The sequence below is a fragment of the Ursus americanus genome, chromosome 14, assembly GCF_024610735.1.
Source record: "Ursus americanus isolate L20-20 chromosome 14, mUrsAme1.1.p, whole genome shotgun sequence".
In the NCBI taxonomy this organism is placed as follows: Eukaryota; Metazoa; Chordata; class Mammalia; order Carnivora; family Ursidae; genus Ursus; species Ursus americanus.
The window spans coordinates 61,592,243-61,614,732 of record NC_142140.1 but is presented as its reverse complement, the minus strand read 5'-3'; the positions used below and the strand labels follow the sequence as shown (position 1 = coordinate 61,614,732).

Here is a 22,490-nt window from a genome sequence, read left to right as displayed (position 1 = left end):
ACACAGCACCTTGGAGGAGATAAACCAATTTTATTGTCCATCATTACGTTATACAAAAATCTCGGAGCAAACAGAGTTATAGGGAAGCAATAAACAAAGAGTAAAGAGAGGGCAACGGAAATAATTTAAATCTGAATCATTCTCCATGATAGCAGGAAGGAAACCACCTCCGAGCGCGTGTGCGTCGGCTTCGGACAGGCCTGTTCCCGGCCCAAGGCCGGCGTCGGTCTGTCCTACTGAGTCTTGACAAAACCTTTGAGGTCCTCGAGGAAAGCGATGTACTCCTGATGCTCCAGGGCCGTGCTGAGCTCCACCAGCTCGTCGGCAAACGTGTTATCCACCCCGCGGTCGGCCAGGAAATCCATCAGGTGGTCGTACAAGGCCTGGGAGGACAGACGGCCCTTTCTAGTCCCAGGCCGCTCCCCCGCCCGGCGCCGAGCCCCCCACCCACCCCCTGCCCGCACTCACCCAGTCCAGCGAGTCGGTGTTGAGCGTGTAGTTCGTGTCCTTCCACTCAGACTCGCTGACAGACTGAAAGCTCACCTCCCTGATGGAGAAAATGTCGCTTTCCTCCTCTTCCTCTTGCCCGACCTGAGAAGAGACGGGGTTTGGGGGAAGTGCAACCTTTCCCAGGACAAGCCGGACTACTTATAACTGCAAACGCCCCAGATTCCCCCCCCCCCGCCCCATCCCACATACCTCATCTTCCGGATAATGACAGTCCAGCACCAGGGCCTTCTGGCCACCGTCCTTGATGACTTCCACCACGAAATTGGGCGTGGACGTCAGTTCCGGCTGAGAAAGTGAGTGTGTTGTCAGTCCGCTGCCCAGACCAGGGGCTCAGGGTCCCGGGGTCTGACGACCACTGTTAGGACGGTCCCTACCCGCTTCTGAACTCCGACACAATCCTGCTCCTCAATAAGGAGCCTAGAACGTTCCACAGCACTCAAGCCACGCACGAGCTCCCTCGGGAGACCAGGCTACTCTTCCTGGTGGTCCTTCCCGGAGTTCTGAACCAGGTTTTAAAGGGTGAAGGATCACATGTCTACAGGATTTCACTGCCATTAGCCCCCTACTTGTTGACGGAACTTCCTGGTCTCAAGAAATCTGAATCGCCGCCCCAGCTGAATTAACTCATCTCCTCTCCCCCAGGCCTGTTTTTCGCTCCGTGCACCACAAAGCTTGCCCACACCTCCCAGATCTCGCTCCCACTGGCCGTTCTGGGCTCTTTCTCTGTCACCGCTCAAGACCCAGGCTGGTGCATCGGGGTAACTGGCCGTCCTAATGCTGAGGAATCTCAGCGACCCTCCCTGTGGTGGTGAGCCCTCCCCTCATCAGGGAGATCACGGTCGGGGCGGCTGAGACAGAAGTGCCCCGGGCGTGTCCTCTCTGCGAGGCCATGAGACGGTCCCAGTTCCTGCTTCGTCAGGAAGTCCAGGGACCCTGCGGCCCCCACACTGGCCGGTCCCTAGACCAGGCACACAGCCTCCCACATGTGCAGAGCGGGCGCCCTCCAGGTCCAAGCAGGAGGGCCAGCGGCCAAACAGCTTGTCCGCATGACGGACGCGTCTCTGATGCCCCAGCTTCGGCTCCAGGTTCCGCGACGGGTGCTCCCTGCCAGCCTGTGACACGCTAGCACGCTCCTCCCTTGCGAACACGCCAGAGGAGCACCCCGATACCAAACCTCTCCCGATCATGGGAGGGCTTACACGGTGCCGTCCTTCCCACGGGGCGAACGCAGGCCGCAGCGTAAGCCCAAGCCTGTGGGGCTGCCGTTCTGCCGCCAAAGCCAGAACCGCTGCTCAGGGAGTAGAGACCCAGAAAGGGCCGCCCCTTGCCTGCCCTCGCCTGCGGGCGGCCGAGGAACGGAGGCCAGAGCGAGATCACGGCCCATGCCTGCGCACCCCACTCACCTCCTGTTCTTCCGCCTTCTGCCCCTGGGCCGGAGTCGGCTCCTCCTCCCCTTCGAACGTGGGCGGGATGCTGTTGTTGATGTTGAAGGTGACGGTGACCCTGCACAGGGCGAAGCCCAGGCTCCCTGAGCGACGAGCAGCGAGCGCTGCTGCACTTACAAGGTGGCTGAAACACTGTCTCTAGGGTCTGCGACCCGCCCCTGACCCCGTGCAGAACCCGCACCCCCCCATCATGGAGTCAGCACGTCTGCCCGCTCTGTGCCAGGGGCTGGAGGTCAAACAGGCCCCGCGTCCCCCGCCAATGCGGTCCGGGGGGGGGGCTCCGCTGGTGGTGAGCAGCTGAGAGCAGTGGGACCCAACAGAAGCCTCCTTTAAAACCTCTTCTTAGAAAATCTGCCCACAGGGGAAGGGGGAGAGGCACCCAAGAGCTGCTGCCGACAGTGGAGGACCCGGAGCGACCCCACCAACACTACGGCTGCACAGAGCCGCTCTTCTCTCCTTTTTAAAAAGATTTTGTTTATCCATTTGAGAAGCAGAGAAAGCACAAGCAGGGGAAGCGGCGGGCAGAGGGAGAGGGAGAAGCAGACTCTCCCTGCTCACGGGACTCGATCCCGGGACCCTGGGCTCATGACCTGAGCTGAAAGCAGACGCTTCACTGACTGAGCCCCCCAGGTGCCCCCAAATCCATTCTTTAAAACAGCAGTGGGAAGTTTTGTATCACAAATCAGGCCGGAAACACCCAATTCAAGACAGTTAAGCTGCAAGAATCCTCAGCTGCCGAACCCGGATCCCGAGTCGGACTGGCAGCTGCACGGAGGGGACGCTGGCACTGACGCTGCCGGCTGTGCGAGCCCCGCGGGTCCCGTGGGCTTGCTCGGGACACCCCCCGCCCCCCCGCTGCCCTCCGGGAGCTGCGCTCACCCACGCCCTGCCAGGAAGCCGCAGCGGGACAGTAATGCTGGTGTCCCGTCGGCCACAAACCCTGTCTCATCTGCCCTCGTGCTAACCAAGCTGAGCTCTTGGGCACACAGGTGCGCTTCTACTCATGTAAACATCATCCGTAATGACCCCAAACTGGCTGTGACTCACCCTAGAAAGATGGCTTAGGAGAGGTCACATGGGGGAGGGGGCAAAGAAAATTAGACCCTACTTTATGACATATACAGCAGTTTACTCAAAAAGGGGACGGTGAACAGCTGAACTAGGTGGAAAGTTCCCCACCTTTCTCCTGGGGACACTCACTGCCCTGGGTCCTCCGCCGCTCACACCCGAGTTACACAGCTTGCATGGTCCCTGCTATAAACGCCAGGGGCAGGGCCTGCTTTCCCCCAGCAAAGCCCGCAGTGCGTGAGGCAGCCCGCAGACCTGAGCCCAGTCTGCTTCGGTCAGCGCTGTACGAATTTCTGCATCTGGGGCACCTGGGTGGCTCAGCCGACTGAGCGTCTACCTTCGGCTCAGGTCATGATCCTGGGGTCCTGGGATCAAGCCCCGCGTTGGTATGTGGGGGAGTCCTCTGCTCAGTGGGGAGCCTGCTTCTGCCCTCCCTCCAGTAAATCTTTACAATAATAAGCTTCTGAATCTGCGAGTTTGGATTCAAGCTTGGCCGCACCAGGACAACAGCCTGTACTGGTCCAGCAGACTTCCAGCGACATCCTTCCCTACTGTCTTACTTAATAAACCAACTCACAGCAAATCTGTGTGCAAATGAACCACCCGGAAATTGTGTCCAAGGACCTGCTGTGAGTAAAGGCGGCTCTGGGAGAAGGCAGGGCAGGTCCAGCAAGTCAGGGAGTTGGTCCCCCACGGCTGGCAGGGTCTCCATACTTACTTTTCTCCAGCAACTTTCCGCACGAGCTTGGCTTCCGTCCCGTTCACTTCCAGCTCCCAGCCTCCCGACATCTTGGGGAGGGACTTGTGCTTCTGTATCTTCCTTTCTTCCTTAATCTCATCATTCAGGAAGTCAACAAAGGCTTTATCTCCTACAAGGAAAATCCGTAAGATACAGAAATAGAAAAACCCTTCACAGTCTAAATCCTAAAAAGTATCTGGGGTGAGCGCAGCCAGAAATCTGGCCTCGGGGCTGTTTCGGACACTCTTGCTGCTGCTGACGCTCTGGGACCGAGAGTCACACCCCTGCTAGGCCTCAGGGTCCAGACCTGTAAAAGTGCGATACTCTCCAGGAAAAATGACCACCAACAGTGAACTCGCCACCGGGCTTCACCGTTACCTCTCCTCCCATGACGTGCCACACACATGGCCTCCTACTTTCAACCCCGGCCTCCCCAAAGCTGAAGATGAAGCCCACCGCCAGGGTTCAGAAGCAGCGCTGCCCCGAAGCGCAACACTTGCTGGGTGAAGACAGGAAACGCCATCCCACGCGGGGGTTACCCCGGGGTCGACCACTAGCGGGGAGGCTGCGGATGGACGGTGCGCTCGGGGCCCCCAGCTCCCAGCCCGGAGCCCCGACCCCTGACCCCACAGTCCCGACTCTTGACCCCACGGCTCCCCTAACCCCAAGCCCAGGCCCCCCGTCCCCCGGCCTCCACCCCTCGCCCCGTGGTTCCCCGACCCTGACCCCCCCTGACCCCACACTCCCGGCCCTTGACCCCCACGGCCCCCCGACCCCCGAGCCTCACCCTGGGTGTGCAGCGCGCCGCAGCCGCAACTGCAGGGCCCGCCGGAGCGCAGGAGGCCGGCGCGCACACGGAGAAGCCCGAAGGGCCGCACGCACGGCCGGGGCGCGGGCTGCAGCAGCGGCCGAGGCAGCGGGGCGGGCGCGGCGCGGAGGCCGGAGACGGCGGAGCCCAGCGCGCGGGGTACTCGGCGCAGCAGAGGCAGCATCGCGGCGGCGGACACGTGCGGGTGCGAAGGACGAACCCAGGCCCCGGCCTGCTCGCCGCCGGAAGTCCCGCCCCCGCCGAGAGTGCTTCCGCGCCGGCGCAGTGCGGGCCCGAGGCGCCGGGCTAAGTGCGCCCCCTGCTGGGAGCCTCCGGGGTCAGCGCGGCCGCCCGCGCCAGATCTTGCTGCAGGACACGCAGCGCCGCCGAGCCCCACGGGCCGCTCTGCTCCAGGGCGGGACCTCTGAATTCCTGCGACCCCCCGCCCCTGAGTGCACCCCACCCCAACGCGTACCCCCCTCCTCCGGCGTGCACCCTACCCCGTGTACCGCGTCCCCCGGCGTGCACACACCCCCCTGCGTACACTCCACCCCGACGCGTACCCCCGTCCTCCGGCGTGCACTCCACCACGTGTACCCCGTCCCCCAGCGCGTGCACACACACACGCCCCGCAGCGTGTCCCCCACCCCATCACACCCCCCTCGGCGAGCAGCCAGTTCCGAAGGCACGGCATTGTTCTGGGGCCAGGAAGCTGGGAGCCAGAGCGAGCGGCCCAGGAAAAGAGCTCTCGAGACACCAGAGAGGTCACTTCGGGCCCCCAGCTATGCTCCCCGACCTACACCCTACTTGTCCAAGCAGCTTCTGGCAGAACTTCTAGGCGGTATGGCAAAGAGATGAGAAAACCTCAGTAGTGAAGGATTTTCAGGTAACAAAGGGGGATGCAGAAGCTGTCTCCAGCCGAACTACATCAGATAACAAATGAGTGCTAAGACTGCCGGGGCTGTTTTAAAAGCAAACAAGGCCGGCATCGCTTACGGAGTTGAGCCCAAGACCTCATCCCGTTTACACTGGCCCCGCAGTGCACCCACCGCCCCTTCCCCTGGCCCGACCGGTACCACTGCTTCTTTAAAGATTAGTCTCTGCCCCAGGGGTAGCACAAGGCTCCTAACATCACACAGGATGCGCGGAAAGTCTGGTTTTCAACCTCATGCCCGCACAGTCTCATGCCCACTTCTACCTGCCGAGACAAAACCCCCCTAAGACAGCACCTGACCAGTCTGTGCCAAGGTGGACCCCCACACGTACCTTTCAATGACCTTCTCTCATTGTACCGTGAAAATCACCCTTGAGGTGGACATTTAACAAGAAGAGGTGTGACCTTAACTGCACTCGTGCTAATGAGTCCCCGGCTCTCTGTGTAGAGGGCACCCTTCCCCCCCCCCACGTCTCCCCAGGGAGTCAGCCTCAGAACTCTGTGTGGGCCTCCCCGCTGCGGGCTGGTGCATCAGCCCCGGTAAGGCCCGACCTGGCCCTCCTGTCCACCTGGTCAGGTTCCAGTGCTTCGATAGCCTGTGGCCGATACTCCGAGAAAGTCTGTCTTTCCGAGTGAGTGGCAGAGATAAGACCAATATTAAATATATTCTAAACAGCAGGGAAAGGAGACCCAAGAAAGAGCCACACACGTCATGGACAAGGTGAGTCTTTAATGGGTCTGACAGTCCGGTGCCAAGGGCATTACATACAAGGGCTGCTGTCCCGTGCAGCTGTCTGTCCCAACAAGAGTAGACTCAAAATACAACGAAAACCTGAACAAAGTGGGTTTTTCCCTGCAAGTTCTAATACTCTAATCAGAACATAAACCCCTGCTTCCCGTCAGGTGTGGCGTGTCCGGCTCGCCAGAGGACTCCCATCGTCACGCCCGGGCTGTCAAGACCTGGTGGACAGCGGGGTCTCACGGAGCGACGCGTCCCGGCACCTGAGAGCAGAGCCGGGCCCCGTGCGGCCCGCCCCGGACAGCCAGCAGAGGTGCTGCTCCAGTAAGGGTTTTTATCAGGGACTGGGTGCTGGCGCTTGGTCCCTGCGGTGACTCGGCGCCCCCGATGGGTCGCACGCCCTAACGGGCGGCACACTGTGAGCACCGGAGGGCCTCTCCCTCCTCCAAGCCGCTCCTGCGGGCTGGGGATTCACCCGGAGAGATGGCACAGGCTGGAGAAGAGCGCCTCCCCCAGAGGTCTTCTCATGGGTCACGTCACGACGTCAGTATGAGACACGGAACCTTCGTAAGAAAGTGCGGTGGCGCCTGCAGCTCAGTGTAAACAGCCGTGTAATTCTTGGTAGTGATCCGTAGGCAGAATGGGGTTTCCAATCTGGTTCAATCCCTGAGCAGCTAAGTTAAAAATTAACTTTTTAAAAAGCCCAATAAAAACACGACTGTATCAAAACTCCGCGGGAATGTCGCAGTGACACGTCCTCCTGCAGAAACACGAAGCTGTCGGAAGCTCGCCCGGCTCTGCTTGGGAGGGGTGCTGAGCAGGACGGGCGCCCTGGCCCCGGAGAAGCCCAGAGAACGCCTCTAGGGAACGTGCTGAGGCCCGTCACCGCCTGCTCCCCACTCTTTACCAGCACGATTCACATTAAAAAATACAACGTATTTTTCGCCAGTCAGGCTGAACGTTCTAGGCCTCTATAAGAATTGAGAAAAATACATTTAAAAATTTTTCTGAAAAACTCGTCAGAAAGTCCGCAACCGTAAAGAACGAGGTGGTGCGAGGAAGAGCCCGCTGAAAGTCTAAGAATTCGGGAAGATGGGGTGTACAGGACCCGCCGCCCTGGCCTGACGCCGCGAGGTTCGGGCCAGACGTGGCGCAGCAGCGGGAAGGGGAGGCCGGGGACCCCGCCCGGAGTGAAGACCGCCCGCGGTCTCCGCCGAGTGTCTCACGCAGTGTGGCTCGGCTTCGGAACCACACGGCCCACCAGGTAAGGAATGACGGACATACTGCACATCTGTGTTCAGACCTACGAAGCCCCCAAAAAACGCTAAATCGGCTTCTTTTAGGGAAAAACACTCTCTGGGAAAAAATGACTTGCTTTTGGTAATTAAACAGTGAAGACAAACCTTTGGTGTCTCTTCCCTTCTCAGAACAGGAGGCCAGGAAGAGACTGATGACCCTGGGACTCCCTCTGACAGACGTGCAAACAGGGGGCGGGGGAAGGGAACACCGGCTCGCAGAGGAAGGAGCAAAACCGGGCTGTGTCCCCCGTCCCCCCCAAGAAGGAACTGGCGCCAAGACAACAAATGCGATGCAAGAGCACAACCCCAGGGGCGTCTGGGTCCCCGCCGGCCCTCCGCCCCTCCCCCTCCAGATGCCCCAGCAGCTGCCCGCAGGTCACCGGAGGAGGTTGGCACCCTGGGACATGAGGTTCAGGAGGGAAGGGACAACAGCACTTCCGTCCTCAAACATCCGCGGACGACAGGCCAGATCCGGGGACCACATGTGAGCTCTGCGACCCCCCCAGTCTCCTCCCGGGAAACCCCATCGCAAGGCCTCGGGGGGCGTGAAGGCCCGCAGGGACCTAAGCCTCCCGAGCCCCACCCTGCGAGTGCTGTTCCTACGCCCCCATGCGGCAGGCGGGGAACTGCGGCTCGGGGGTTTGGGTGTCCGGGGGGTCCCCGGGAGCGCCGCGAGGACGCAGCGCCCAGGCCTGCGGCTTCCACCCCGTAAACAGAAGCACGGTCTGCGGCTCTGCGCTCGGCCCCAGGCCGGGCGGCTCAGTCGCGGGCGGCCCGCAGCTTCCTCCGGAAGTAGTCCGGGGCGGCCTCGTACAGCCAGTCGGCATCCACCACGCACAGGCCCCGCATGTAGCACTTGCTGGTGTGCAGCAGTTCCGTGTAGACGACGCAGGCCGGCCGGCAGTGGAAGAGCACGGACGAGGGGTGGATGGCCACCGGCTGGCGGGTGTCCGTGGTAACGTACGAGCCGTCGGGCTGCAGCTCGGCCGCGCTCATGAACAGGCTGTGCGCCAGGCAGCGGCGGACGCTCTCCACGTCCCCGCGGGAGGACACCATCGGCATGGACATCTGCGGTGGTGAAGGAAGCAGCAGACACCGGCCGCGGGTCAGGCTCCCATGGAGCCCCGGCGCCGGCCCGGCTCGGTGGGCGCTGCTGTGCTGGACGTGGGCGGGGGGGGGGGGGGGGGGGGCGGAGCGCGGAAGCCCACGGGCGCCAGGGCTCAGAACAGCTTGGGGACCCCACCCGCCTCGAGGCCTGGTATGGACGACCAGCTGCCACCCAAGGGGAAGGCCTTCCCCCGCACTCCCACCAGGGCCAAATTCACCTTCCTTTTCTGGGCGCCCCCCCCCCAGTCCACACCCCGCAGTCGCCCCCCAGCACCAGTTCCAGAAGATCCTGCCCCTCAGCTCCAGCCTGAGTCAACCTCCCTGCGCCCCGGGGAAGTGGAGCACCAGCCAGCCAGACCACTGGTAGACTCCAGCCTGACACCCTCCCCCCCCCCCCCCCCCCCCGCAGCTTCTCCCCTCTTCTTCCCTCCAGCCATTGGGAGTGGGAGCTCAGGAAACCTGACCACTGTGTGCAGCTCCCCTGAGGGGAGAGGCCTGGGAAAGCAATCCCCAGAAAGAGCAAAAGCTGGAAGTGGGAGGGGCGTGCATGGAATGGCCAGAGGCCCCCACTCCGCTGTCCCTATGGGGCTTGACCATTTCCTGTCCACAGCTTTCCAGAGAAACCCCTCTATCCCCACTTCTCCCTTTAAGAGGCCTCCAGGGGTTTTTGTCTTTTGCAATCTGCTGATCCCCGCCGGCGGGGGACCCTCTTCATCTCAGCTGTCACCACCTCCAGGGAGCCCCCAAGCCCTGCCGCTCACTAACTGCGGGTCTCTCCTTCCAGGCTGCTGGCCCCACACCCACTGGCTGTGGTTCGGGACAAGCTGCCTAAGTTCTTTAGGCTCTAGTTTCGGCGTCTGGGAAGTGGGAACGGAACCGACAGTGGGGACACGAGGACTTCAGATGAGGACCCGGGGGCCTCCCAGATGCCAGGACCACAGGTACCTTCAAGCAGATGTCCCTCAGCTGCGCCCGGACTTCAGCCACCAGCGTCATGTTCTTGCTGTTGACGAAGTTGTCTCGGCACCAATCCTGAACGGGAGAAGAAAAGCTAGCCCGCCGTCACAGCCACAGAGAGAAGAGATCAGACCTGGGAGAGCGCAGCTGAATTCAGACAGGACGGCAGGTGCCAAAAGTAGACAGAGGAGAACAGCTTTCTATCAGAAAGCACGAACTGAGGGGCAGCGAGAAATACTTCGCAGACCGAAATTCCCTCACGTCCTGGATTCACTACCCAGAATACACTCTGAAAACAACTCCGTGTCGATGAGACAATGACCAACAACTCGGCAGGAAAAAGGACAAGGGATGTGAACAGACGACCCGCAGACGCTCCGAACGTCCAACAACAGTCGCGGGAGGCTCGGCCTCTGATGGCGCACAGCGGAACAGCTTCGCGGAGACACGACAGGGTTTCGTATCCACCAACTGGGCAAAAATGCCTCATTTCTGCGGAGGGTCGGGACGGGGAGTGGGAACTCTTCCCTGCGGCTGGGGGTGGAGAGACACCGCGCTCGTAGAGCGCAGCGCTCGTGCCAGGACGACGGGGCAACGATCACGCGCGCGGGAAGGACGAGAACCCCAGGTCAGGGCTGCATGGACAGCATTTTATTTCCTTCAAAATAAACTGAGAAAAATAACACAGAATGTTTAAAACCACCAAACCTGAGTGGTGGCTTTTTTTGAGAACGGACTGCGTCACGACGCAGACAGACTTGAAGCCTGCGCACCAGGTGCGCGGATTCCAGGGACCAATGAGAGAATGGGGCGTATTTCTCAAAGTGTGCATCACGCCGTCTCACGTGCAGCGAAGACCTAACTTAGTACTCGTCTCACTAACTACAAGAAGCACGGTAGAATTTTCACGTTTATGGAACAGGAGGAAAAGCAAAGGCAGTGTTCAGCCACTGTTCTGCTGCGAGCCCCCCAGCAGCAGCCCACCCGGCCCCCACCCCGGAGCTGCCCGGACCCCAGGGCTGCCCTGACCCCGGACCTGCACGGACCCAGGCGCTGTGCTGGGCGCTCCGGCATCCAGCCGCCACAGGAGCTGCTGGGCTTTACCTGCATTTATTTTGGGCATCTGTTAGCAACGCGGGGCCTACGGTATCAGAAAAGCCTAACACAAGCTACTTTTTGTGCCTGGGAATGCGGAAAAACACTTCCATGTGAATTAATGACAACTGGTTCTTCCCTTTACGCCGCTCTGGCTTACGAGAGGTTTCACAGATTGCTCTGCCTTCAGACAGCGGGGACCTTGAATGCTGTTCCCATCAGGTGAGAGGAACGGAAATGTCATCCAAGCAAACGCTACTACGGAGAACGGCAGGGGCACGCGGGGAAAAGCGCATTCTGTAGCTAAGAAGCCGGGCCGTGGAGCACCTAGGGCCCTTGGCTGGCGAGGAGGAGCGGGACACGGGCGGGGCGGAGGGTGGCACCGCGGTCCTCCCCGGTGAGCCCTGTGCGCAGGCGTGGCCGGCTGGCAACGCTCTGCCCGAGGGTAAGTCCTGCAACGTGGGAGAGAAGGCCCGAGGCGAGACTGACCTTATTTCCACCTAGGCTCCTGAAGGTCCGGTAGATGTTGAGCAGCGTGATGTGGTCCCCCTCGCTGGACACAAACTTCTTGCGGACGGCCTGCACCTCGTCCCGCCGGGAGGGAGGGTTGTACAGAACACTGTCCACCGACAGCAGCGAGACGATGGTCAGGATCTCCTCGGTGCAGTGGAACTTGGGGGACAGGAGGATGGTCTGCAAGGCGAAATGCCAAACTCTGTGCACTGAGCTCTCCCCCACCCCCCTGCGGCCTCAGACGCCAGGTGCTTCTCCAGCCACGACCGCCTGCTCCCTGGAACCCGACGGCCCTCCCGCAGCTCCCGCGTCCCTCACAGGGAGGGCTCCTGGCTCAGTGCAGCTCTGAGTCTCTCACAGGCCAGTTCGCCTCAGACACAAAGCAGGGCCCAGCTACTCAGGAGCAACAGCGAAGGTGAAGCCGGGGCTACGGGGGCGCAGGCGACCACGGGAGCAGCTGCGGGACAGAAGCGGCACTGGGGGAGGGGGCGACTTACTTTGGCAAATCTGGGCTCTAAAGGGAAAGCTGCCATCTTTCTTCCCACCGGAGTCAGGGAAAGCTGGTCGTCCTTGTGTTCGAGAGCACCTAGGAGGTCCAGCTGGGCAAGCGCGGCCCGGATGTGATCTGCAGACACGGCGGACAAGAGGAAGAAGCTGCAGCCGGATCTGTGCTCCAGGGAGCGGAAGACTCTGCGTCAAAGCCCGGTGACACCGTCTTTGGTTCCGTCTACGGCAACGGCCCGACCCCGCTGCGTCACAGGCGCGCTCCTGGCGCCCAGGGAGCCGCATCTCCAGAAGCAGAGCCGCAGAGCCGCGGGCGTCAGGCCCTGCCAGGCCCGGCTGAGAAACACTGCTCTCCCCTTCAGACTTTCGGCATTTCCAACCACATGCGCGCATCACCCGCTGAAGGACAAAGCGGCATTTCCAATGACGTAATAAATGCACGCTGAGAGGAAGCGATCCGCCGAGGCCCGAAGTGAAGTCACGGCTCCCGCCAGGCGGGTGCTACGGCACAGACTCTCCCCTCGAGATCCCCACGTGCCCCTCTGACTGCCGAGCTTACGCACCAAATGAAACAAAGGAGGAGACCCCCAGACGCTTTTCAGAGAGCCCATCGGTTTGTGGGTCCTCGTCCCCCCACGGCCCGGCCCCGAAGACTCCGCCTACCCGGAGAGGGCTTGGACATGAAGTCAAAGGTGAGCACGTCGGGGACTCTCATCGCCAGGAGCTGCAGCAGCACGCTTGCCAGGTTACACCTGTGAGAGGCACACGCGCGGCTGACGCAGCTGCTGCAGACCCCAGCCCGAGGCGCGCGGCGGCAGGGGCGTGGGGGCACCCACCTCTGGATCTCCGGCACGGTCATCTTCTCAAACTTCTCGAACTCGTCCTCTGTGTAGAGCCGGTAACAGATGCCACTGTCCTCCCTGCCGGCCCGGCCTGTCCGCTGCCACGCCTGGGTCTTGGACACGCGCTGCACGGCGAGAACCTCCAGGCCGCTGTCTGGGGGGTGGGGGGGAGAACGGCCCGCGTGAGCGCTTTGCCCCACACGGGAACATACGGGTTCCACAGCGTGGACGAAAAGCAGCATTCCTCAGAACACCAGCGAGCCTTCCTGCAGCACGTGAGTCCAGGAACCTCAAGGCCGCATGGGAAAGCACCGAAGCAGAGCGCTCCACACCCAAACAGCGGGGACGTGTCGCGGGAACGTCAGAAAGCCCACGGGCTCACCGCCGCAGGTCGGGCTGAGACCACAGGGCCACAGCCACGCCAGTCTGCCCAGGACCGAGGGTTTCCCAGGCTGCGGGGCTTTTCAGTGCCCAAACCCCATCTCCAGGAAACCAGGGCAGCTGGTCACCAGTTGATGCCTCGGAAATGAGACGTCACCGGCCGTGCCCGCACCTGCCTTCCCGGCTCTGCGGTAAGAGGGAGATGGTGGAATGGAGTCACTCCCAGGAGTAAACGTGACGTGGGCCCTGGATAAAGGTGTGCTCCGTGCCAGGCACAGGGGAACGACTCCTTCCACACGAAACCTCCAAGAGACGCGCGTCCAAGTCCGCACCCTTGGACGCTTACTGGTGCACTGTAATCAGACGTTTCCGCTGCTTTAACCCTCTGCTGCACAAAGCCAGGCGGAAAGCAGACGGGAGGACCGGAGCGTGGGCAGGCTCCCAGCGCACACCCCCAGGAACAGCGGACACATCCCCCTGGCCTGGGAGGTTTCCTTCCTGGGACGCCTGGAGCTCAAACGTCCCTTCTGACGAAGCTCCCAACATGGTGTCGGGTCCCTGGCCGCTCAGCACCCCCACCTAGCTGCCCAGGGGGTCTCAGGCCAAGCCTGGCCCCTGTTCTCAAGCCCGTGGAGCCCGGGCCCCCGTCCCGCCCTGCCTGGCCCCTGGCTCCCGTGGCCAGCCTCCTTCCCGGACCTGACTGCTTTCAGTCTGTGTCACCCGCGCTGCCGGCGCCGCCCCGGTCGGTCAGCGAGTCTGAGTAGGAAGTGCTCGCTCGGAGAAGCTGTGGGGAGAAGAGGGGTTCGTGGGCTCGACTCTCACCAGGATTATACTTCTTTGCTTTAACCATGCCTGTGTCAACCACGTATTTTATTCCCGCGATGGTTATGGAGGTCTCTGCGATGTTGGTTGAAATGATCACCTTGCGACAGCCCTAGAAGGAAGAGACCAGAAAACCGTAGGACCCAACAACTCCGTTTCACCACACAGTCCTCACCGTTAGCTTCCACAGTCCACTCGCACTCAAGAAACAAAGACCAAGTTACTATCGGGAATGACCAGTACTGACGGGGGAGGTTCCCGTCTTCAGGGCTTGAGGGGATGAGACGCATGGGAACAGGCAGGTGTGGCGGGCCCCGCGGCCCCGCCACGCACGCCCTGAGCACCCTTACTCCACCTCTCAGGGCCGCTGTGTCTACAAGACGGGACCGCCCCTACCCTGCCAGTTCTCCGGAGCGCAAGGTTGCGCACGCAGTACACGCACGATGCCCGGCCCAGCCAGCACTGCGATACTCCATACAGCGGGCGCACACGGCTGCTGTGTGTCGGACTCACCTACCGCCTCTGCCCACCCCACCCCCCATGGTCTCCCCCACTCCCGTTCTCAGCAGGGCAGGGAGCCCCGGCTGGGGGCTGGCTCTTCTGGTCCCGCAGCTCTGCGGCTCGTGCATTTGGTTCCCGAGCATGCCGCCGCACAGGCGCCCAGGGACGGGGCCGCACAGGACAGGCGCGCGCTCACCTTCGGGGCCCCCTGGAAGACACGGAGCTGCTGGGCGTAGGGCAGGGAGGCATAGAGAGGAAGGATGAGCATGGAGGGGCAGCCGTCCGGGAGGTGCTTTGCGATGTCTCGGCAGGTCTTGCTCATGGCTTCGATCTCCTCCTGCCCCGTGAGGAACACCAGGATGTCCTGAGAAGCAGGGGCCTCCTGCAGAAGGGGGAGCGTGGGATCACTGGGTGCCGACAAGAGCACAGGCTGCACAGAACAGAGCAGCGGTCACGAGGAAGTTTCCCGGACCTGTCCTCACTGTGGAGAGGCACTCGGGCCTCTGCCCGGGAGAACGCCCTCCCCGACAGTGCACGGAGCTGTCACTTGAGTTAGCCAGCTATGTTTAAAAGCCAGTTCCCACATCTAGGACATCTGCTGCCGAAGCGACCACGTTCCTCCATCTACGTGGCAGTGAAGCGACAAAACCCAGAGCAACAGACGCAGCAGAGAAAGGGGATCGGAAGTTTCGACCCGTTTTGAGAGATGAGATGGGGAGTGAAGGACTGGGCGGAAGGTGCTCCAGCCCAGGCGCGGTCTGAAGGGCTACGGCGACCAGACATGGGCCCGGCTCCCTGGAGGAGACCGGAAGGCCCGGGACTCAGCCGTGAGGCACGGGTGGGTCCTGGGAGGGGGAAACCCGAGGACCGTGTGGTGACCCCAGCCGCCCTCCTCTAGCCGACACGGCAGGAGGCCGGGAAGACAGGGGAGGCCAGACTGGGATTCAAGGCCGAAGCTCGGCCGCGGGACGAGGCCAGACAGCGGTGCAGAGGCTCAGCAGCAAGCTGCCCGGAGCAGGAGGGCAGCACGAGGCGCTCCGGGGCGAAGCGGACTGCACGGGGACGCAGGAAGAACATTCACGACGGGTGGACAGGAGATGTCGGAACACCTGGGAGACAACGAGCCACGGGAACGCAGAAAACTTGTACAACTGTGCCGCACAAGGAAGGAGGCACCGGGACGGGCCGTGCTGGCGACCTCGGGTCGCGATCTGCAATCCCGCCGGGTGGCTGGAAAACCAGACGCGTCTCTGCTGAGAGGCTGGAGGAGCAGCAGGCGGCGGAGGGCAAGGGTAAAGGCTCCCCGGCGGAAGGAGCCGCCCAAGGCTGCAGGGTGGGCGGGCACCGTTGGAAACACGGCAGGGACTCCAGAGGAAGCAGCTGAGCCGCGGAGTCACCCGAAACAGCAGGGGCTGGGACGTGCCTTCGAAGCAGCTCCGCCTTGTTTGTTTCCTAAGATTCACTTATTTACTTGAGAGGGAGAGAAGGAGGGAGCGCGCACAGGAGCAGGCTGGGGTGGTGGAGGCAGCGAGAGAGCACCTCAAGCACACTCCCCGCCAGACAGGAGCCTGCAGCCTCCGTGGGGCTGAGCTCCCGGCCCGAAGTCACGACCTGAGCCGAAATCACGGGTCGGACGCCGCACTGACTGAACCACGCACGCGCCCCTGCTGCTGGTTTTCATGACCCTTTTAGAACTCACTACTGCACTTTCACACTACACACTCACCACTCAGATTAAGATAAAACTTACTTCTAAAGATTTGCCTCTGGATTCTTTCGGAAACTTAATAGGAAAGTATGAACAATCAATTTTATGACGCCAACAAAAACGAGGGGATTTAATCACTCAAACTTAAATAATATTTAATAAAAAGAGAAGAGGGGCGCCTGGGTGGCGCAGTCGTTCAGCGTCTGCCTTCGGCTCAGGGCGTGATCCCAGCGTTCTGGGATCGAGCCCCACATCAGGCTTCTCTACTAGGAGCCTGCTTCTTCCTCTCCCACTCCCCCTGCTTGTGTTCCCTCTCTCGCTGGCTGTCTCTCTGTCAAATAAATAAATAATCTTTAAAAAATAAATAAAATAAAATGAGAAGAAATTTTGAAATGTTTCTCTAATTCAGTTGTTCTAAAGAAGCCAGAAACTCTGAACAGCTACCTGTTATTGGGTTGATACCGACTTTTCAGGACGCAGCAGCAAAGAGCAGACACTGCAGCGGCCCCCACGCCTTACTTGGGCTGCACCACGCGCTCCCTGCCGGGATTTACGCCCAACGCAGTCGGCTCTGACGTGACAAGTCTCCTGGCTCAGCTGAGGCAGGATGCCACTCAGAGCTGAATTATTTTTCATTTTAGATAGGAGATGCCATAAAAAATAAGAAGCTGCATGCGCCCACTCATGTCAAGGGCGCAGCTCACAGGGCGCTTCGGTCAGCAGCGTTTCTTCTCAAGGCCGAGTGCGCCCCCGACGGCGAGGTGAGCCCGGCCTGCGCGGGCACTCGCAGCCAGCCTGTACCTGGTGGATCTGGAAGACGGAGACGAGCGCGGCGTGCAGGTAATCCTGCTGCGGCTCTTTGGTGTAGAACACCTGGATGGGATGCTGCCGACCCTCCAGGTAGAGGACGGGAGCCCCATTGAAATACTGCGAGAACAGATCCACGTCCATCGTCGCGGACATCACGATCACCTGCGGACGGGACGAAGCGCGCGATGGCAAGGCCGCCCCGGGCCTGTCGGGGCTCCCCCCACAGTCGCGTGGGCAGCCGGTGAGGCCTGTGCCCCCACGGCCGGAAGCAGGTGGACAGAGTCGCCAGGCCCAGGAAGGAACACAGGCCTGTCCCCAGGCGCGAGCCACACCTACTTTGAGAGGCAGCTTCCCCAGTTCCTTTCTCCTCTTCTGGGCGGCCTTCACCACCCCAAAGAGCACGTCGGTGTGGACGGTCCGTTCATGGGCTTCGTCCAAGACGACACAGCTGTACTTGCGCAGCAGCGAGTCGGAAATCGCTTCTCGCAGGAGCATGCCGTCCGTCAGGAACTTGATCCGGGTGTCTTCTGAGGTCACGTCGTCGAAGCGCACCGTGTAGCCCACCTGCGCGAGGAACCGCTCGTTCAGTCGGAGCGGGCTGAGCAGCCGCTGGTACCCGGTGCTGTGCGGGCACGTGCGCCCTCGTGGGGAACGGGGCCCAGGCCGGCCCGGCCCTGCTCCCTCGGGCACGGACACGTCCCTTTAACTGCAGTCAGGCTCACGCTACAAAGAATCTAAAATTAGACTCTTACCCCAGCTCCTTAATAACAAAGTGAAGCTACGTGCAGACAAGAAAAGATGTCCCAGATGTTGAAAGTGAAGGGCATAAACACACCCACGAAGCTGACGTAGCCACAGTTCTGGGGCTCGCTCTCGGTACCCACGCATACGCTAAAGATGTGCTTACGATTTCTCAGACAGACACACAGAGATTTCACAGAGGTGATGAAAGCCTAAGGATCTCGAGGAAAGCACTAATTCCTCCGACTTGTTGACAGACTCTGAATGCAAAGCAAAGGGCATAGACGTGATGTCTGAGAGACTCAGACAGGCCTGGGCGACCCAGGTAAGAGACCCTCCCCTGCGTCCGGGAGCCTGGCTCAGGAAAGTGCCATGTGGGCGGGTGGGTGGGCGGGCTGTTAGCAGAGGAGGTGAGGTACCAGCTTCCCGAGCTCAGTTCTCTTCTCATCGGAGACTCTAGTGGCCAGAGAGATGGCGGCCACTCGGCGAGGCTGGGTCACGGCGATGACGCCCTGGCGGCCGATCCCCCCTTCGTAGAGGTACTGCGGGAGCTGTGTCGTCTTCCCAGAGCCCGTTTCCCCTGAGTAAGAAGACAAGTCTCACTTACATGCAAATGAACACAAATTTCACCAAAGTCAGGAGGAAAAGATGAAAGACAACACCCTAAGTTGATAAAGCCCCGGGAAAACAGGCACTCATGTGTGCCGCTGGAGAACTGTTCGTTGGAATGGAGTCTCGGAAGGCCGAACTGTATCAGGAACACCTTTAAAATGTTTATACCCTGGAGGAACAATTTCACTGGCAGGAACTGATTCTGAGAAAATAAAGATGCATATAAAAATGTAGCTTCAGAGATGTGTTATTCAACTTTGTTGCAGACAGCAAAAAACTGGAAACAATATAAATGTTCAACAACAGGTAACCGGCATAAGAAAGCCACAGGAAGAAATACAACTATTACATAAAATGGCTACTTCTCAGAATAAACGAGATGTGCACACTCACACACCGCCCCACAACAAACCCCACCACAAACTCCGCACCCGGAGACTGCCCTCTCTCTCAGGCCCCCACCCTGGCCCACACTTTAGGACTCGCCTGCTGTCGCCAGGTCTGCCTGGCAAACTCCACAGGATGAGTCAGACCTCAAACTCTCTCCCTGGGGCTGTGCTGGTGGCCTCCTCCTATTGAGTCCCTGGTACCCTGTCCATCTCTCCTCCAGCACCGGCCACCTTACACTGGGCACCCACACCACAAGCCCCTGAAGGGCAGGGAGTGTCTACCTGTCTCTTCCATGAACTGGAGCGTCCTGCATACAGTTAGCACCCAGTGTTATTTCCCACCCGCGTGGGTTCCTCTAACTGTTCCTAAGGAGAACAGAGAACTCCGTAAACCTGGGCGTCATTCTCCTCTGGGAAGCTTCTCTGACCTTCGAGTCCTAAATTCCATGATTCTTGCATTTTCTGCTCTGCTCATCCTTCCCAATGCAGCCAAGAATCACAGACTAAGAATGGGATTATTCTGCTGCACTCCTGATGAATCTACCAGGCAAAACCCCAAATGTGGATCAGTGTCTCCCTGTCCATCTTTTCTGCTCTCACATCAGACTATGGGGCATTGCTAAAGTCAAACAGCCCATCTGTGCAGACGAAGACATGAGTCTGTAGTGAGGCCAACGTACCCAGACGCCAGCACTACCACTGATCCTGTTCTTGCTTCTGCAGCCTGGCTCTGTCCCCATCCTCCCCAAGGGGCGACCGTTCTCAGCTCCTGCACCCATTCCACGGCAGTGAAGTCCTCAAATGTGCTCTCCTTCTCCCTCCCCTACAAACTTCTCCCCAGCCACACCCACGCTCACCTCCTTTGCCAGCCCCCAGCCTCCTGGATGTCCTTCCTCCTATTCCAGGCCAGCTCTGCATCTAGCCGTTGTTTCCAAGCGCCCCCCTTCCACACGCCCCCCAACCTCTGCTCTAGTCCTGCCGGCTTTCCGCCTTCAGACTCCTCCTCCTCTGAGCTCTTCCCCTCAGCTGCAAATTCCTCAGCTCCCTTCCCTTCCTCCCGCAGAAGCCTGCTCTCACTGCCTTCCTCTCTTTGCCTCCTACTCAGTCCTTAGCCCGGTGACAAATCCGCTCCTACCCCCCACAGCTCTGCTGAACCGGCGCGCACCGGGATCCACAAGCAGTACCCCGCACCCAAATCCAGTGGGCAAGTGTTTGGTTCCTGTATGGGGCCTCACAGCTGCAACTGTTCACTCCCTTCTTCCTACGACTCGACTCCTCTGACTATCGCCCTCCTGGGTCTCCCTCCTCTGAGGGCTCATCCCGTCGGTCACTCGGGAGCTCTTCTTACGTAAACGCTGGAGATCAACGCCCCCGAATCACAAGCCCGCCTCCTAGTTCGCGCTCCAGAAACTGCGACTTCGCATCAGACCGGCCTGGTTCTCCCCTCCGGACGGCTCACCCACAACAGGCTCGCCCCCGGCCGCGCACTGCCCTCCCCGGGGGCCGCCTCCTGCATCGGCTCGGACCCGCCCCCATGAGCCCCAAAGTCCCCGGCACGCCCCTCCGCGACGCGGCGGGGCTTCTACCCCGAGCCCCTCGGGCCACTCACCGATGAGGACGGCGCTGTCCAGGTTCCGGAGCTGGGCCAGCAGCTGCCCCCGCGCCGGGAAGATGGGCAGGCTCCGGCGCTGCCGCTCCACCGCCTCGGGGTAGGGGCTGGCCGCGGGCTGCGCCTGGGCCGACTGCTGCCTCCGGCCTCCGCAGCCGCCGCCGCCCGCGGTCAGCAGCATCACCACGCGCCCCCCGGGAGGCCCGCAGCCCGGCCGGAACCTCTTGGCCGGTGGGAAGCCCGCCTCCTCGGGCATGTCGGGCGGGCGCCGCGACGGGAGGCCTGGGCTCCAGCCGCCGATGGCGGGCGCGTGCTCCCCCTTCCTGCCGCGCGCCGCGGCGCCCACCGATGATCTCACGGCCGCCGCCGCCGGCCTCGGCAAAGGACTACGGCTCCCGGCATGCACTGGGGGCCTGGGACGCTGTGCGCGAGAGGGGGCCGGAAGAGGGGGTCCCGAGGTACTACGGGAGGAAGACCCGGAGCTACAACAGTGAGGGGCTGGGGGGACGGTTCCGCACAACCTCCAGCCCCGATACTGACGATGTTCCTGACCGTTTTACTGTCCTGGTAACACTCTTTCCTCCCAGTAAACACGCGTTTCCCCTTCTCGCCCGCAGTAATACCCGCTCTGCAAGGGAAGTACTTTCGTGAAATCAATGCGGAACGCGCAAACATGTGCATTCCTGAACCCTCTATGCACGCCATATGGTAGATCCTGACACTCCTGAAAGTAACTCGGATGCCGCCGCCACATGGGGTGCTGGCGAGGGTGCTGGTGATCACCTGCTGTTAGCGCAGGGGAAGGCCTTGTACGGTGTGCTGCTGACAACCGAGTTCTCTCGGGAATGGGTCCGCGCGGGCCTGGCCAGCAGGGGGAGGGGTTCGGTCGCCGGCGGGGACTGTGGTTCGCCCTTCTTCCCAGCTCCCTCCCCCGTTCCCTTCTCAGCTTCTCCCCCAGCTGCTTTCCCAGCTGCCTCTCCTGTTCCCTCCCCAGCTCTTTCCCCAGCTCTCTCCTTCCCAGCTCCTTCCTTCTCAGCTCCTTCCTCCCCCTCTCCCGGGCAGAACTCTTCAGTGAGGCTGCCGGGCCCATCAATGAAAAGCTTGAAAACTCCGGCAGGGAAGATAGGATGATACCAGCCAATTGTCTCCTGCCTGCATCCAAAGCTCTCAGCTGCTGGTTCCAGGCAGACATAGTGGCAGGAACTGTTCCAGAGAATTCATCGGACGCTGCAATCCAGGACGCTTCAACCATCGTGAAGAACCCCAGGCACCCTCTGAAGTCTGTCTTGGGGAAACTCATCCTATCTTTTTCAGCATAAATCCTGAAAAATCCTTCTTCCCCTTTCCTCCGGGGAAGAGATGATTTTCCTCTAGTTGCTGACAGTGTCGCAATCAAGGGTGGCTAAGAATGTGCATGCTGAACTCACAGCACGTGTGTTCAGAATTAACTGACAAAATGTCACTTCCTACCCCGAAATACTAACTTAGAAAGGCAACTCATCCACAAAAAAAAAAAAAAAAAAAAAAAAAGAAGGAAGGAGGAAAAAAAAGGCAACCCAAAACCGAAAGGGAAGTACCTAGTCTGTTCAGCCTGCGGTAACAAAAAATACCACAGGCTGAGGGCCACACACTGCTCACAGTTTGGGAGGCCAGGAAGCACCCAGTGAGCGTGGCTGCGTGTGTGGCTCGTGGCTGCTGCCGCTGCTGTGTCCTCCCAGCAAGGCGGGACCAGGGACCTCCCTGCGGCGGTTTGATAAGGTTTGATAAGGCGTTCATCCAATCGTGAGGGCCCCTCCTGAAGGCCCCACCTCCTAATACCATCACACCCACAGAGGAGTTTGGGGGGGCTCAAACATTCCCATCACAGCACTAAATGTTTACTCTCAGATCACGGACCTTGCGTCTGTAGCAGACGGACAGCCGTCCTCTCTCCCCGGGTGCTTTCCAGACTAACCTCCCGGAGGACACGTGTGTGCCCAATGATGGCGAGAGTCCAGGTAGGAACATGAACCTGTGAAGTAGTTTCTTGGAGGAGCGCGTGTCCCAGCTCTAGAAGCAGCCGCGAGCCGTCACCTCTAAGCAGTAGCTGCCGGGCCGGCATTGCCACATCTTCCCATTTCTTTTTCAAGAAAAGCCCCAAATGAAGATTTTCATGTGAAATCTGTCCATAGTAAATGTCGGCTCCCACTTTTAAAACGGCACAGGCAAAATGAACCGCATGGGTCGGTGACTCACCCACCACCTTCGTCCCGGGGACCCCGCCGTGCTGCAGCGAGGAGCTGAAGCCTGAGATCCTTGGGACCTCCGAAGGCGGGCTCCCATGGCTGAGTGGCGCCACACGCAGGCCATCGTAAGATA

The 22,490-nt window shown here is 60.5% G+C and overlaps 2 protein-coding genes across 2 annotated transcripts; both read right to left on the bottom strand.

Moving 5' to 3' along the window:
• Nucleotides 1–10: 10 nt before the first annotated feature.
• Nucleotides 11–4,835, bottom strand: C1QBP (complement C1q binding protein). The gene is made up of 6 exons (XM_045804896.2): nt 4,550–4,835; nt 3,742–3,892; nt 1,914–2,013; nt 700–795; nt 469–591; nt 11–383 (listed from the first exon to the last, which is right to left on the bottom strand). Exons 1-6 carry the CDS (start codon nt 4,752–4,754, stop codon nt 234–236), a joined length of 825 nt encoding a protein of 274 aa, XP_045660852.2. The 5' UTR covers nt 4,755–4,835; the 3' UTR covers nt 11–233.
• A 1,379-nt stretch (nt 4,836–6,214) lies between these two features.
• On the bottom strand, nt 6,215–20,472 carry DHX33 (DEAH-box helicase 33). The gene is made up of 12 exons (XM_045804890.2): nt 20,133–20,472; nt 17,942–18,102; nt 17,118–17,345; nt 16,773–16,943; nt 14,460–14,645; nt 13,763–13,874; nt 12,554–12,713; nt 12,381–12,469; nt 11,711–11,838; nt 11,190–11,393; nt 9,594–9,680; nt 6,215–8,609 (listed from the first exon to the last, which is right to left on the bottom strand). Exons 1-12 carry the CDS (start codon nt 20,386–20,388, stop codon nt 8,301–8,303), a joined length of 2,091 nt encoding a protein of 696 aa, XP_045660846.1. The 5' UTR covers nt 20,389–20,472; the 3' UTR covers nt 6,215–8,300.
• Between the last annotated feature and the right edge of the window lie 2,018 nt (nt 20,473–22,490).

Bases quoted from the DNA above. Each gene is read 5' to 3' on its own strand.
- C1QBP (XM_045804896.2), bottom strand. From the start codon at position 4,754: ATGCTGCCTCTGCTGCGCCGAGTACCCCGCGCGCTGGGCTCCGCCGTC. The intron at 2,014-3,741 runs GTAAGTATGGAG...CGCCCTGTGCAG, and splicing joins CGGAAAGTTGCTGGAGAAAA to GGTCACCGTCACCTTCAACA. The intron at 384-468 runs GTGAGTGCGGGC...CTGTCCTCCCAG, and splicing joins ACACCGACTCGCTGGACTGG to GCCTTGTACGACCACCTGAT.
- DHX33 (XM_045804890.2), bottom strand. From the start codon at position 20,388: ATGCCCGAGGAGGCGGGCTTCCCACCGGCCAAGAGGTTCCGGCCGGGC. The intron at 12,714-13,762 runs GTGAGAGTCGAG...CCCACCCCCCAG, and splicing joins AGCAAAGAAGTATAATCCTG to ACAGCGGCCTGGAGGTTCTC. The intron at 9,681-11,189 runs GTCAGTCTCGCC...TCTCCCGTTCAG, and splicing joins GGAGCCTAGGTGGAAATAAG to GATTGGTGCCGAGACAACTT.